Source organism: Littorina saxatilis, linkage group LG7 (genome assembly GCF_037325665.1).
Source record: "Littorina saxatilis isolate snail1 linkage group LG7, US_GU_Lsax_2.0, whole genome shotgun sequence".
NCBI lineage: Eukaryota > Metazoa > Mollusca > Gastropoda > Littorinimorpha > Littorinidae > Littorina > Littorina saxatilis.
The window spans coordinates 13,709,175-13,722,102 of record NC_090251.1 but is presented as its reverse complement, the minus strand read 5'-3'; the positions used below and the strand labels follow the sequence as shown (position 1 = coordinate 13,722,102).

The 12,928-nt window shown below is 42.5% G+C and overlaps 1 protein-coding gene across 1 annotated transcript in view; it reads left to right on the top strand.

Moving 5' to 3' along the window:
• The window catches only part of LOC138970740 (zinc finger protein 558-like), a 41,632-nt gene that overhangs the window by 24,159 nt on the left and 4,545 nt on the right, over positions 1–12,928 (top strand). Inside the window, exon 3 of the mRNA XM_070343241.1 lies at positions 10,470–10,573. Within this exon, the coding sequence (XP_070199342.1) occupies positions 10,470–10,573 (104 nt within the window). The remainder of the gene's footprint in view (positions 1–10,469; positions 10,574–12,928) is intronic.

Genomic DNA, 12,928 nt, shown 5'->3' with positions numbered 1-12,928 from the left:
TTAAAAGTCGTCTGCTCACGTCTTAGTTTTCGACTGAGTTTGCTTAGAAAAATGGCACGTGTGAAAAGATCAACGCTCCGAAAAACACATCATAAAGGCAAGTGTACGAGAAGACAACAACTGAAGAGTTGCAGAGACAAGAGAACAACTAAAACACAATCGGTGACCAAGCGCACAAAATCTGGATCGACCGCTGTGGCATGCAGATCAAATTCTGCGTCAGGACTGAGAATGTGTTCTTGGCGGTTTGACGCTAAAACAATTCAAGACGAACACATAGGCCTACACAGCAGCCACTGGTCAAAAGCGACAGGTCCAGAGGCTTCCCAAACAAGGAGATGTCTTGTTGATTTGGAAACCTTTGATGGTATTGACTTGTAAACGAACTTTGTTGTCCGCAATGTAAACAGCCAACGCTGTCACCATGCCCAGACTCAAAACAGGGACACGGCCTTGCAGTGTACGCGCATGTCTCTTGTTCAACGTGTGAGGAAGTTGTTCCAGGTACCGCTGGATACCTTGCTTCCAAAGAAAGCGGTCAAACGGATTATGGTCTCATCAGGCAAGCCGTTTATTCGTCCAGACTCCTTGATATGTGGGCTAGGTGCTCAACAATTTAACACATTTTGTGAAAGTTTAGATTTGGTAGGCATGGATCACAAAACCTTCCAGAAGAAAGCTGATAAACTCTATCAACGACTTGATGTAGATCTACTGGAGGAGAAAGTATTCAGTGAGGCTGTCCGTCAGGTCAGACAGATACACGCAACGCACAATGGAATGACACTGTCTGATGATGTTCTTGATATCAGTGTAAGCTACGACGGATCATGGCTGACCAGGGGGCACTCGTCCCACATTGGAATAGGGTGTGCTGTAGTCTAGACGTGCTGACTGGAATTTGCTTTGACGCTCATGTTATGTGCAACTACTGTCATACGTTTGCCAGACAACTGGAAACAAACTTCTCCAGGAGAAACCCCTGGAGTATGCTGCCTGGCTAGTAAAACAACTGGACATCTGTGACAAGAATTGTGCAGGTGAGTGCGTAGATCTAAACAGTATGTGTGTATGGTGCGTTTGTGAAGACGTTTGTTGAAATGGGATGATAGTGTGTTGTGTTTGAATTTTACATAGATCTGTAAGTGTTTGTGAAAATGTGTGTCAGTGTTTTGTGTGCGCTGTCTATGTGAAGTGTGTGTGTGTGTGTGTCTGTGCGTGTTTGTGTATTTGTGTGTGTTTGGGTACAAATCCATGCATAGTAATACATGTACTGAACAAAAACAATGATAGCGTCTATGTTGGTAGATCTGTGGCTGATTGCCTTGTGTGTGTGTGTTTGTGTGTGTGTGTGTGTGTGTGTGTGTGTGTGTGTGTGTGTGTGTGTGTGTGTGTGCATGTGTGTGTGTGTTTGGGTACTAATCCATGCATAGTAATACATGTACTGAACAAAAGCAATAATAGCGTCTATGTCAGTGATGTTCCCAGGGGTCGGCCCTCGGCCCTGGGCCGGATACCTTGGTCTAATGACCGGTACCTTGTGTCTCTGGCGGACAAATGTCCGATAAGTTTATGTCAGAGACGGACACTGACCGATCGTTTTATTGCCACGTCGGACATGGCAACATTGATCCGTTTATTTAGATCAGGCATCAGATGATACGTCTCCTAATCTCCGAATCGGCAACGTCTTCTGTTGTTTGGTTTAGTAACTTCGCCGTTTGAAGACCGCGCAGTTTAAGAATTTCCGAAAGTTCAACTTCCGGTTGTATAGATTCTAGAAACTGCGAATGCGATCATGCCGCCTGCGAAGAAATTGAAACCGGACAAGGACCAACCCAAGCTGTGTTTTCGACAGTCAGATCATGATCAGTCGTCAAATGTGACTGTGACCGGACCCACTGTAACTGTGAGTACGAAAACGGCGACGACACCACCACGGACGTTTGTGCCTTCATCAAGTTCATGGCTTAAACTTTATCCATGGCTAAATTTCGATGGCGAGAGAAAACTGATATTTTGCACAGTGTGCATTTCAGCAAACCGAAACGTGAAATGACCGATTGTTTTTTACAGTTCAGGACAAATGTCCTATACTTTCAGCAAGGCTAGGACATTTGTCCTATAAGGACAAAATCCAAGGAACATCCCTGCTATGTTGGTAGATATGTGGCTGATTGCCTTTTGTGTGTGTGTGTGTGTGTTTGTGTGTGTTTGTGTGTTTGCTATTCAGTGGCTGACTTTGACTGAAACGGTGGTTTTATTTTTAGGTTCCAGTGGCATCATGGAAGTCGAGGCGGCTCGGGTTCTGTGGGGCAGGTCAGTGTCGCAGCACAATCTGCGATACACAGTTATCCTGTCAGACGGTGACACAAAAACCTTCCAGGAACTTTCCAAAGTAAAGCCTTATGGAGATCAAGTAACCATCGAAAAAGAAGAGTACATCAATCACGTTTCCAAGCGTCTTGTAACAGCGCTTCGCAACCTTGTGACAGACTGCCGCAAAAAAAGGAATCACTTTGGGAGGGCGAGGGTATGATCAGCTGACTCTGAATACAATCAGGAAGTTGACGATATATTATAATCGGGCAATTAGGGGGGGGGGGGGGGGTAAGACTGTTGCAGACATGAAACGGGCAGTGATGGCATCTCTGCGTCACGACTTCTCAACAGATGACAAGCCACAGCATGACTTGTGCCCCCATGGTGCCGCGTCATGGTCCTTCTACCAGCCCCCAGGACCACACGCAAAACTCGTCCATACACCTCTCAACTTCAAGAAGCTGAATCCTCCTCTAGAACCAGTTTACCAGAGACTGACGAAAGATCAACTGCTTCAGAGATGTGTGTCAGGAAAACCCCAAAACTCTAATGAGTGTCTCCACAGCAGCGTTTGGGTTCGCTGCCTCAAGGACAAATTTGCATGCAAAAATCGCGTACGGTTTGCAGTCGTCACAGGGGCTAGGGAATTCAATTTTGAACCAGCGGCTGCTCTCAACACTGCACAGTTCTACGGCTTTACAACAGGCTGTAACATGAAAAGACTAAACAAGGCTAGGAGTGTAAAAGGGTTCTTGGCAGCCTCAGGTTCAAGAAAGATCAGCTAAACAAGAGACGCGACACTGTGCGTGCAGCTAAACTCAAAAGACAGGATGAGCTCATCAGACTACAAGGGGGTGCAGCATAATGCTGCTGGGCGGTTTTAGGTAAGCCTGTAGTTACCAGGTGTCTGTGAAAAATACCTGAACTATGTTAACATTGATTTGGGGTGAATGAAAGAGCTTTGAAATGTTCTCGGCCTTGTTTCTCTGTTCAGCGTTTTTGCATGACCTGCTTTCTAGGAAACTGTTTTTCTTCAATCCAGCTGTTCAGAATGCAATGAAACTTAAGGGACATGCTTATCAGAGGACAACCTGTGGAATGACAACAGGAATTTTCTTTAAATTAATAAATAACTGTTCAGGCGGGTCATATTTACTAAAATTGTGCTGAAAAACATGATAATTCATCTAAAAAAAATCCCGCAGTGGGGCACTGCGGTTATGAAATTAAAAGCCCCTCCTGTTTTTGGAACCGCAGGAGCTTTCTAGTTTGCTGTTAGGTAGATTTTTGGTTCCTCTTTCCTGTCATGCTCTCTTTTTCTTCATGAATTCTTTTCTTTTTTCTGCCTTCTTGCTCATTCACCTGTATTTTTTCCAAAAATCTCTTCTCTTGCCGCTTGTCTCGCGATTCATGTACAGTATAGACCGGATGTATAAAACACCGGATGTATGAAAGTCTGGATGTATGAAAGGGGTAGGCAGGGTCCCGGCAGAAGCTACTCTTTGTTATTACTTAGAATTTTCCGGTTGTATGAAAATCGGATGTATAAAAGTCCGGTTGTATGAAATCAAATCTCTGGTCCCGAGCAGCACAAATGCGTTGTTGCAAGACCGGTTGTAAAAAAACGAAAGTAGACCCAAGTCACCAAAGTGTGGTAAGAGTAATTTCCCTTCCATAGTGACTCGAATTTGCAAAATGGCGGACCGCAAAGCGAAAGCTACAGGCAAACGTAGAGTGTTGACATTGTCTGGGCGCCTTAAAATCATAAAGGCAGTAGAGGACAGTCCACACAAATCCCGAACACAGATGGCCATTGATTTAGGTGTCCCCCTGCCAACGCTGTCGAACATAATGAAAGACTCGACAAGAACAAATATCTTGCCGTCAGGCAAGAAGCGGCGATACTGTGACGACGAGCAAGCGGACACGGAGGTCTCAGCTGCCGTCTGTGGACAAAGCGCTGCTGGACTGGACTGAAGAGCCATAATAATGGAAGGCATTTTTTGGTACAATTAGAACCAGAGGCATTGGTCGTGGGTGTGACTCAGGTTTTTTGTTGTTGTTGTTGTTGTTGTTTTAATCCATTAAACTGGTTTTAAGTTTAACTCACTTTTTATATTTAGTCAAGTGTTGACTAAATATTTTAACGTAGAGGGGGGAATCGAGACGAGTGTCGTGGTGTATGTGTGTGTGTGTGTGTGTGTGTGTGTGTCTGTGTGTGTGTGTGTGTGTAGAGCGATTCAGACTAAACTACTGGACCGATCTTTATGAAATTTGACATGAGAGTTCCTGGGTATGAAATCCCCATACGTTTTTTTCATTTTTTTGATAAATGTCTTTGATGACGTCATATCCGGCTTTTCGTGAAAGTTGAGGCGGCACTGTCACGCTCTCATTTTTCAACCAAATTGGTTGAAATTTTGGTCAAGTAATCTTCGACGAAGGCCGGGGTTTGGTATTGCATTTCAGCTTGGTGGCTTAAAAACTAATGAGTGAGTTTGGTCATTAAAAATCTGAAAATTGTTAAAAAAAAAAAAAATTATAAAACGATCCAAATTTACGTACATCTTATTCTTTATCCTTTTCTGATTCCAAAAATATATAAATATGTTATATTTTGATTAAAAACAAGCTCTGAAAATTGAAAATATAAAAATTATTATCAAAATTAAATTGTCCAAATTAATTTAAAAACACCTTCATCTTATTCCTTGTCGGTTCCTGATTCCAAAAACATATAGATATGATATGTTTGGATTAAAAACACGCTCAGAAAGTTAAAACGAAGAGAGGTAAAGAAAAGCCTGCTATCCTTCTCAGCGCAAGTACTACCCCGCTCTTCTTGTCAATTTCACTGCCTTTGCCGTGCGCGGTGGACTGACGATGCTACGAGTATACGGTCTTGCTGCGTTGCATTGCGTTCAGTTTCATTCTGTGAGTTCGACAGCTACTTGACTAAATGTTGTATTTTCGCCTTACGCGACTTTTAACATAGAGGGGGGAATCGAGACGAGGGTCGTGGTGTATGTGTGTGTGTGTGTGTGTGTGTGTGTCTGTGTGTGTGTGTGTGTGTGTGTGTGTGTGTGTGTAGAGCGATTGAGACTAAACTACTGGGCCAATCTTTATGAAATTTGACATGAGAGTTCCTGGGTATGATATCCCCGGACGTTTTTTTCATTTTTTCGATAAATACCTTTGATGACGTCATATCCGGCTTTTTGTAAAAGTTGAGGCGGCACTGTCACACCCTCATTTTTCAATCAAATTGATTGAAATTTTGGCAAAGCAATCTTCGACGAAGCCCGGCGTTTGGTATTGCATTTCAGCTTGGTGGCTTAAAAACGAATGAGTGAGTTTGGTCATTAAAAATCGGAAACTTGTAATTAAAATTATTTTTTTATTAAACGATCCAAAAACAATTTCATCTTATTTGTCGTCATTTTCTGATTCCAAAAACATATACATATGTTATATTTGGATTAAAAACAAGCTCTGAAAATTAAAAATATAAAAATTATGATCAAAATTAAATTTCCGAAATCGTTTTAAAAACTATTTCATCTTATTCCTTGTCGGTTCCTGATTCCAAAAACATATAGATATGATATGTTTGGATTAAAAACACGCTCAGAAAGTTAAAACGAAGAGAGGTACAGTAAAGCGTGCAATGAAGCACAGCGCAATCGCTACCGCACCAAACAGGCTCGTCATTTTCACTGCCTTTAGCACTAGCGGCGGACTACGTTCAGTTTCATTCTGTGAGTTCCACAGCTTGACCTAATGTAGTAATTTCGCCTTACGCGACTTGTTTGTATTCAGTGCGCGCGCGTGTGTGTGTGTGTGTTATAAATGTGTGCGTTTTGGAGAGAGAGAGAGAGGGGGAGAGAGAGAGAACTCAGAAAATGTTATTTGCTACGCCAACGGTCATTACAAAGCTTCCACGCCCAAAAACATTGTCAAAAGCGCAAAAGGGTTGTGGAGGGAACACACACAATACAGTTGAGCCACACACACACACACACACACACACACACACGTGCGCGCGAGCGCACGCACGTACGCGCACACACACACAGAGGGACGGGGGGGGCGGAGACTGAGTGCACGGCCTTATGTAAAGCAGAACAGTTCCTTACACAAACAGTTGCTCTTTCTCAGTATCGGTTGTCCTGACTGTGTCAGTGTATGTAAGTACATGCACTTTTCCACTTGTTATTCACAAACCTTTTCTTCTAACAAGGATGTATCAAAACATTTAAACATAAAAAAACAAATAAATGCAAAAATGATATGAAAAAAACCCTACTTTTATCAAGTAACAGACGCGTGGCCGGATGTATGAAAGTCAATCCACAATATTTTCATACATCCGGTTAACCGGATTTAGTAAAGACCGGATGTATGAAAGACAAAAAGTGGGTCCCGACGACTTTCTTACATCCGGTCTCGACTGTATAGTTTAATCTGTTAGTGTTCTGATGTAAGTCCAGCAGTAGATAGGTTAAGCCTATTTTAACATACTGGAAACTGGTAATCTTCCAGTAGGTATTAATTTAGTTTTACTAAAGCCTGCTGGGACACAAGTAATGGGTTAGTGCATTTGTAAACAGGAATCGCTTGACAAGTGGCCCCCTTCATCCCCCCCTTCCTCGTCCTGATATGGCTCTGCGTAGTCGGCTGGACGTTAAGCAACAAATAAACAAACAAACAAATCTAAAAAAAATATTTTATCAGAACTATTCATCCTAGAAAAAATCCCTGTTGTCATTCCACAACTATGGACTCCTACATCCTACATACAAAAAATCACATTCCTATGATTTAAGGGGAAGCTAAAAAACGTGTTCCTAGCAACCCATTTTGGCAGTTGGAGATTGCCGTTTCCATGGTAACGGACAGTGACGGTACTGAAAACGTTATCCGTTTTGAAATCGTATATGCCTTACCACTTCATAAGCATATAACATTAGCCTATGGTAGAAGTAAATACAAATTTAGATTTTAGTGGCTCCCTTTGCCTTAAGTTTTCCCTATCCTGGCAGATATTCATTTTATTCTTAGGTCAGTTGATAGCGATTTGTGCTCAGGTTCGTTAGCGATTTGCGCTAAGGGTTCCTGAGGTCACCGGTTCAAGCCCATGCAGCTCTTTTATAATCTTATTAACTTTTTTGACTCACATGCGAAGCAAAAGTGAGTCTATGTACTCACCCGAGTCGTCCGTCCGGCCGGCCGTCCGGCCGGCCGGCCGTCCGGAAAACTTTAACGTTGGATATTTCTTGGACACTATTCAGTTTATCAGTACCAAATTTGGCAAGATGGTGTATGATGACAAGGCCCCAAAAAACATACATAGCATCTTGACCTTGCTTCAAGGTCAAGGTCGCAGGGGCCATAAATGTTGTCTAAAAAACAGCTATTTTTCACATTTTTCCCATTTTCTCTGAAGTTTTTGAGATTGAATACCTCACCTATATATGATATATAGGGCAAAGTAAGCCCCATCTTTTGATACCAGTTTGGTTTACCTTGCTTCAAGGGCAAGGTCACAGGAGCTCTTCAAAGTTGGATTGTATACATATTTTGAAGTGACCTTGACCCTGAACTATGGAAGATAACTGTTTCAAACTTAAAAATTATGTGGGGCACATGATATGCTTTCATCATGAGACACATTTGGTCACATATGATCAAGGTCAAGGTTACTTTGACCCTTATGAAATGTGACCAAAATAAGGTAGTGAACCACTAAAAGTGACCATATCTCATGGTAGAAAGAGCCAATAAGCACCATTGTACTTCCTATGTCTTGAATTAACAGCTTTGTGTTGCATGACCTTGGATGACCTTGACCTTGGGTCAAGGTCACATGTATTTTGGTAGGAAAAATGTGTAAAGCAGTTCTTAGTGTATGATGTCATTGCTAGGTTTAGTTATTTGACCTTGATCCTGAAGGTCAAGGTCATGTAAAGGTCAAGGTCAAGCATGTGAGTCGTATGGGCTTTGCCCTTCTTGTTCTTTTTGTTCTTAACCTGCCTTTCTTTTATTTGCTCAATTCTACTTTACTCCAAACACTTTTGTGATCAAACTGAGATTGCAACAACAAGGCTAGTCATGCACTGCCGATCATGCAGTCACGAGTCACTGCAGTTCGTCCGCGATTCAAGCAACGTGAAATACAGGTCGGGAGGAATATACACAAATGAACATGGAATCAAACAATTACAAACAAATGACAATACCTGCTATTCAGACTTGGTCGTTTTCTTCCACATGAGATTACGTTGATTGTCTAACGAAGCCGTGAGGCTGAGTAAGACATCAGATAATCAAGTGTGGAAGAAAACTCTCTCACACGACCAAGTCGGAATAGCATTTATGTCTCACAGCTTCAACAGAGGAGAGAACAAACACGTTTTGCGTACTCAAGCTTGACAAACCTAAACACAGGAGCAGCCATTGTCAAGAGATCTACTTTTTGGTGGAAGTGACCGAACAGCTATGAATGACGTCTCGGTATATATGTGAATGATTCGTCACAGTCATCATCACAGTCTGTATCTTTTGAAGCATCGCATTCTTCATGACATCTTTCTGTGTCTGCATCCGCAAAATGTTTGTTCTTTTCGGGATCTTTGTCATCTATGTTCAGAACTCTGTCCTTCTAGTTTCAGACTAACATGTCTCCTGAGTGAGCCACTTTCCAAGGGCAGCTAAATTCGCGTATGGAAACAGTACTGTCGTCTGGGATTGTCATGCTCTCTTTTTCTTCATGAATTCTTTTCTTTTTTCTGCCTTCTTGCTCATTCACCTGTATTTTTTCCAAAAATCTCTTCTCTTGCCGCTTGTCTCGCGATTCATGTAGAGTTTAATCTGTTAGTGTTCTGATGTAAGTCCAGCAGTAGATAGGTTAAGCCTATTTTAACATACTGGAAACTGGTAATCTTCCAGTAGGTATTAATTTAGTTTTACTAAAGCCTGCTGGGACACAAGTAATGGGTTAGTGCATTTGTAAACAGGAATCGCTTGACAAGTGGCCCCCTTCATCCCCCCCTTCCTCGTCCTGATATGGCTCTGCGTAGTCGGCTGGACGTTAAGCAACAAATAAACAAACAAACAAACTGTCGTCTGGGATGCCGTTTTCAGTATTCTCAGCCTTGAAGAATTTGTAAAGAAAAGAAACGATAACAGCAGGAGAAATAAAAGTCGCGTGTGCATTTTGGGGCTTTTGGAGGGACGATTTCGATTTTGAATTCGTTTTTGCCATGCTCCAAAGCGTGTAACATACAATATTGCACACGTTTGCTTTAGTAGTGGCAATAAGGAAAGCGTGTGACATCAAAACATAAGTCTGCTTCACATCAAATTACATGCTTTTGACAGAATCTCTAACACCTGCTAACTGCTACTCTCGCTTAGGTCAGTCGCTCATCAGTGATCGTGCTGTTGCCGAAATACAATTAAGTCTTTCTGAAACTAATCTGCATTGATCATTCTAAAAGAAAAAAGAAAAACTCACAGTTCTTTGAATTGAACTTTAGAAGAAAATCTAAAATAAACAATTCGGACCAAAAAAATGAAGGTATGTAGCTTGTGGCCTTGGGGCTCCGTAATCGACTCGCCGGTTCCTGAGGCACGGCCTTGACTAAATGCATTAATTTCGCGCTTCACTTGACTTGTTTTATTTTTCAAAGAGCAGTGTTGCAATTTTAAATGAATAAATTCATCAGGTTAGCGAACCGCATTTTCAATGTCACAAGGGATTTAGCAAGGCTGAGATTGAGCATTGTCGTACTTCCCTACAGGTAATGCACCCGGATGCACACCCTGCATACAAGAAAAAAACATTTGTACAGGAAGTGCGCAAACAGGGAATGTACCCCTTTGTTCCACCCAGAAATCACATAGTTGTAAAATTGAACCCCCCATATTACAAACCCCTCCCTTTTAAGGCCCTCCTTTCTCGGACTTTCTGTTCATAGCCTTTGAAAATATACGTACCCCTATTTTAAGACTCCCTACTTTTTAAGACCTAGCTGATTCTCAGATTTATGGAGGTCTAGAAAGGGGGGTTCCACTGTCCAAGGGTAGGGGATTCGGTGCTCTTTGTGAGACGTAACTCTCAAATCTACATGATTGTCTTGTCACAGGATGGAGGGAGAGGACCCGGCAGTGAAGACGGAGGTGAAGATTGAGATTGATGTCGCTGAAGAGCCACCACAGTCTTGGTTTATGACCCAGCAACATACACATGGTGAGCATCTGTACCCTGTGTTTCACAGCAAGCAAGGTTGTGTGTGTATGTGTCTTGGGTGTGTGTCTGTGGGCATGCGTGCACAGGCGATCATGTGTTGTGTGATACATGTATCAGGCTAGTCTTTTCACATTCAGTCAAGTTTTGACTAAATGTTTTAACATAGAGGGGGAATCGAGATGAGGGTCGTGGTGTGTGTGTGTGTGTGTGTGTGTGTGTGTAGAGAGATTCAGAGTAAACTACTGGACCGAACTTTATGAAATCTGAAAATTGTAATTAAAATTAATTTTTTTTACGTTCATCTTATTCTTCATCATTTTATGATTCAAAAAACATATATTATAAATATGTTACATTCGGATTAAAAACAAGCCCTGAACATTAAAAATATAAACATTATGATTAAAATGAAATGTCCGAAATCGATTTAAAAACAATTTCATCTTATTCCTTGTCGGTTCCTGATTCCAAAAACATATAGATATGATATGTTTGGATTAAAAACACTCTCAGAAAGTTAAAACAAAGAGAGGTACAGTAATTTTTAGCGTGCTATGCAGCACAGCGCATCCACTGCCGTGCTAAACAGACTTGTCAATTTCACTGCCTTTTGCATGAGCGGCGGACTACGGTCATTGTGAAAAAATGCAGTGCGTTCAGTTTCATTCTGTGAGTTCCACAGCTTGACTAAATGTAGTAATTTCGCCTTATGCGACTTGTTTAGTACCAGTAAGGATTGGGGCATGTGTGATTGTGTGATATCAGGCCAGTAGGGACTAATGGGCAGAAACAATCGGTCGGTAGCTGGTCTGGCGCGGAAACTGGTGATGTCATTGTCATGGGTTTGAATCCAGGGTTTGCGAAGGGATTTATTACTTAAAGTCAGCTCTCTGAACTATGAGTTAGTCTTGGTGTCTGCATAACATGCCGTGTGTTTACGCATGTGCATAATAAAGATCCTGGGTTGACAGTGACAGTTTAACTCTTAATGTCCTATACCGCGCCGTTCCGCTTGTCGCTGACGATCCTGATCCGCTTGAAACCGCGCGCGTACCTGTAGCTAAGGCTAAAGGGGAATAACCCGGAAATACAGCTCTTCACGAAGAAAACCGCGAGTGGTGCTCGTTTGTCAACAACCGCTGACAGTTGGTGATTTTTGTCTCAGTTTTTTTTTTACCCTTTCTATTTTTCCTGACCGATTTTAGTTGAGTTTTTTGCGAGAGAATGTTTGGATCAAAATGGCTGACTTGGATTGTTCATCTTCATCATCTTTCATCATCTTTTCATGGATTCGATCGCGCTGACATTCGGAACTTCGGCAACCCTGCTGATGTGTTAGGCCTAGCAGATTCAGGTCAAAGTGACATTTCTGTGTCAAGTGTGCACACTGCCGATTTATCTGACTTTTCATCCGGAATTTCGGACATTCCATTGAGTAGCAGCGACGATGACATTGACGTCTGTGAACCCTTCAGTTGTGTTGCTTTGTCAAAAGTTAGACACAGTCAACTAGTTTTGCTCTGAGTGAACAGTGCAGCTGGCCTCAATTAGCCGGTGACACCTCTCTGGCCACAGCACCAAACAGTACATGGCTGGGGAGAGAGAGGAGGGGGGGGGTGGGGGGGTAGCTGGCTAAACTCAGTGGGGTGTCCGGTGTCACTGAAGTCAGCAGGAAGAGCATTGGAGAGAAATAGAGAGGTGTACTCTTCCAAACAATTTCCAAAGATCAGTTGTAGGGCTTAGGGTAGTCAGTGAGGGAGAGTGAGAGCGGTTTGTGAACAGTCCGACTGAAGAGTGAAAAGTCACTGCCACAAGATCGGCATGCAGTCAATAAAGCCAGACAAGAAGAATGATTATGACATGCGGCTCCATCTGCTGTTTTTTTTTTTATTCAAACTGGTTTTCAACGCTTATTCTCACAAAGCATCTGCACACCTGCCTCTGCCTCTGTGCTGTGTTTGTGTGGCTGCTTTCGTATGATGTCAGTGCATGGTGAGTGCGTTCACTGCCTTGTCACCACTTCCCCACCTTTTTCAGAGTGTTTTCTTGGAGTTGGATAATTCTCCTTACTCCTCGCCCCCTCCTTACTCCTCGCCCCCTCCTAACTTCAGTTCATACTTTATTGCGTGCCGACTGACCAGTCGGTGTGGCGTCCGTGTAGAGAAGAAGGGAATAAGGTTACACAATGCGCTAGTGTGAGACGCCAAGTTTCGTGTTTCGAGTTGCTGTAGTAAATATAGAGTAAACTTTGTCTTTGGGACTGACTTTCTGTTGTGTGCTATCCGTCTTTCGACTTACGTAAGAGAAATCCCATTTCGAGCTCAGGGTACTTTGTACACATAGATAAAGAGGGAT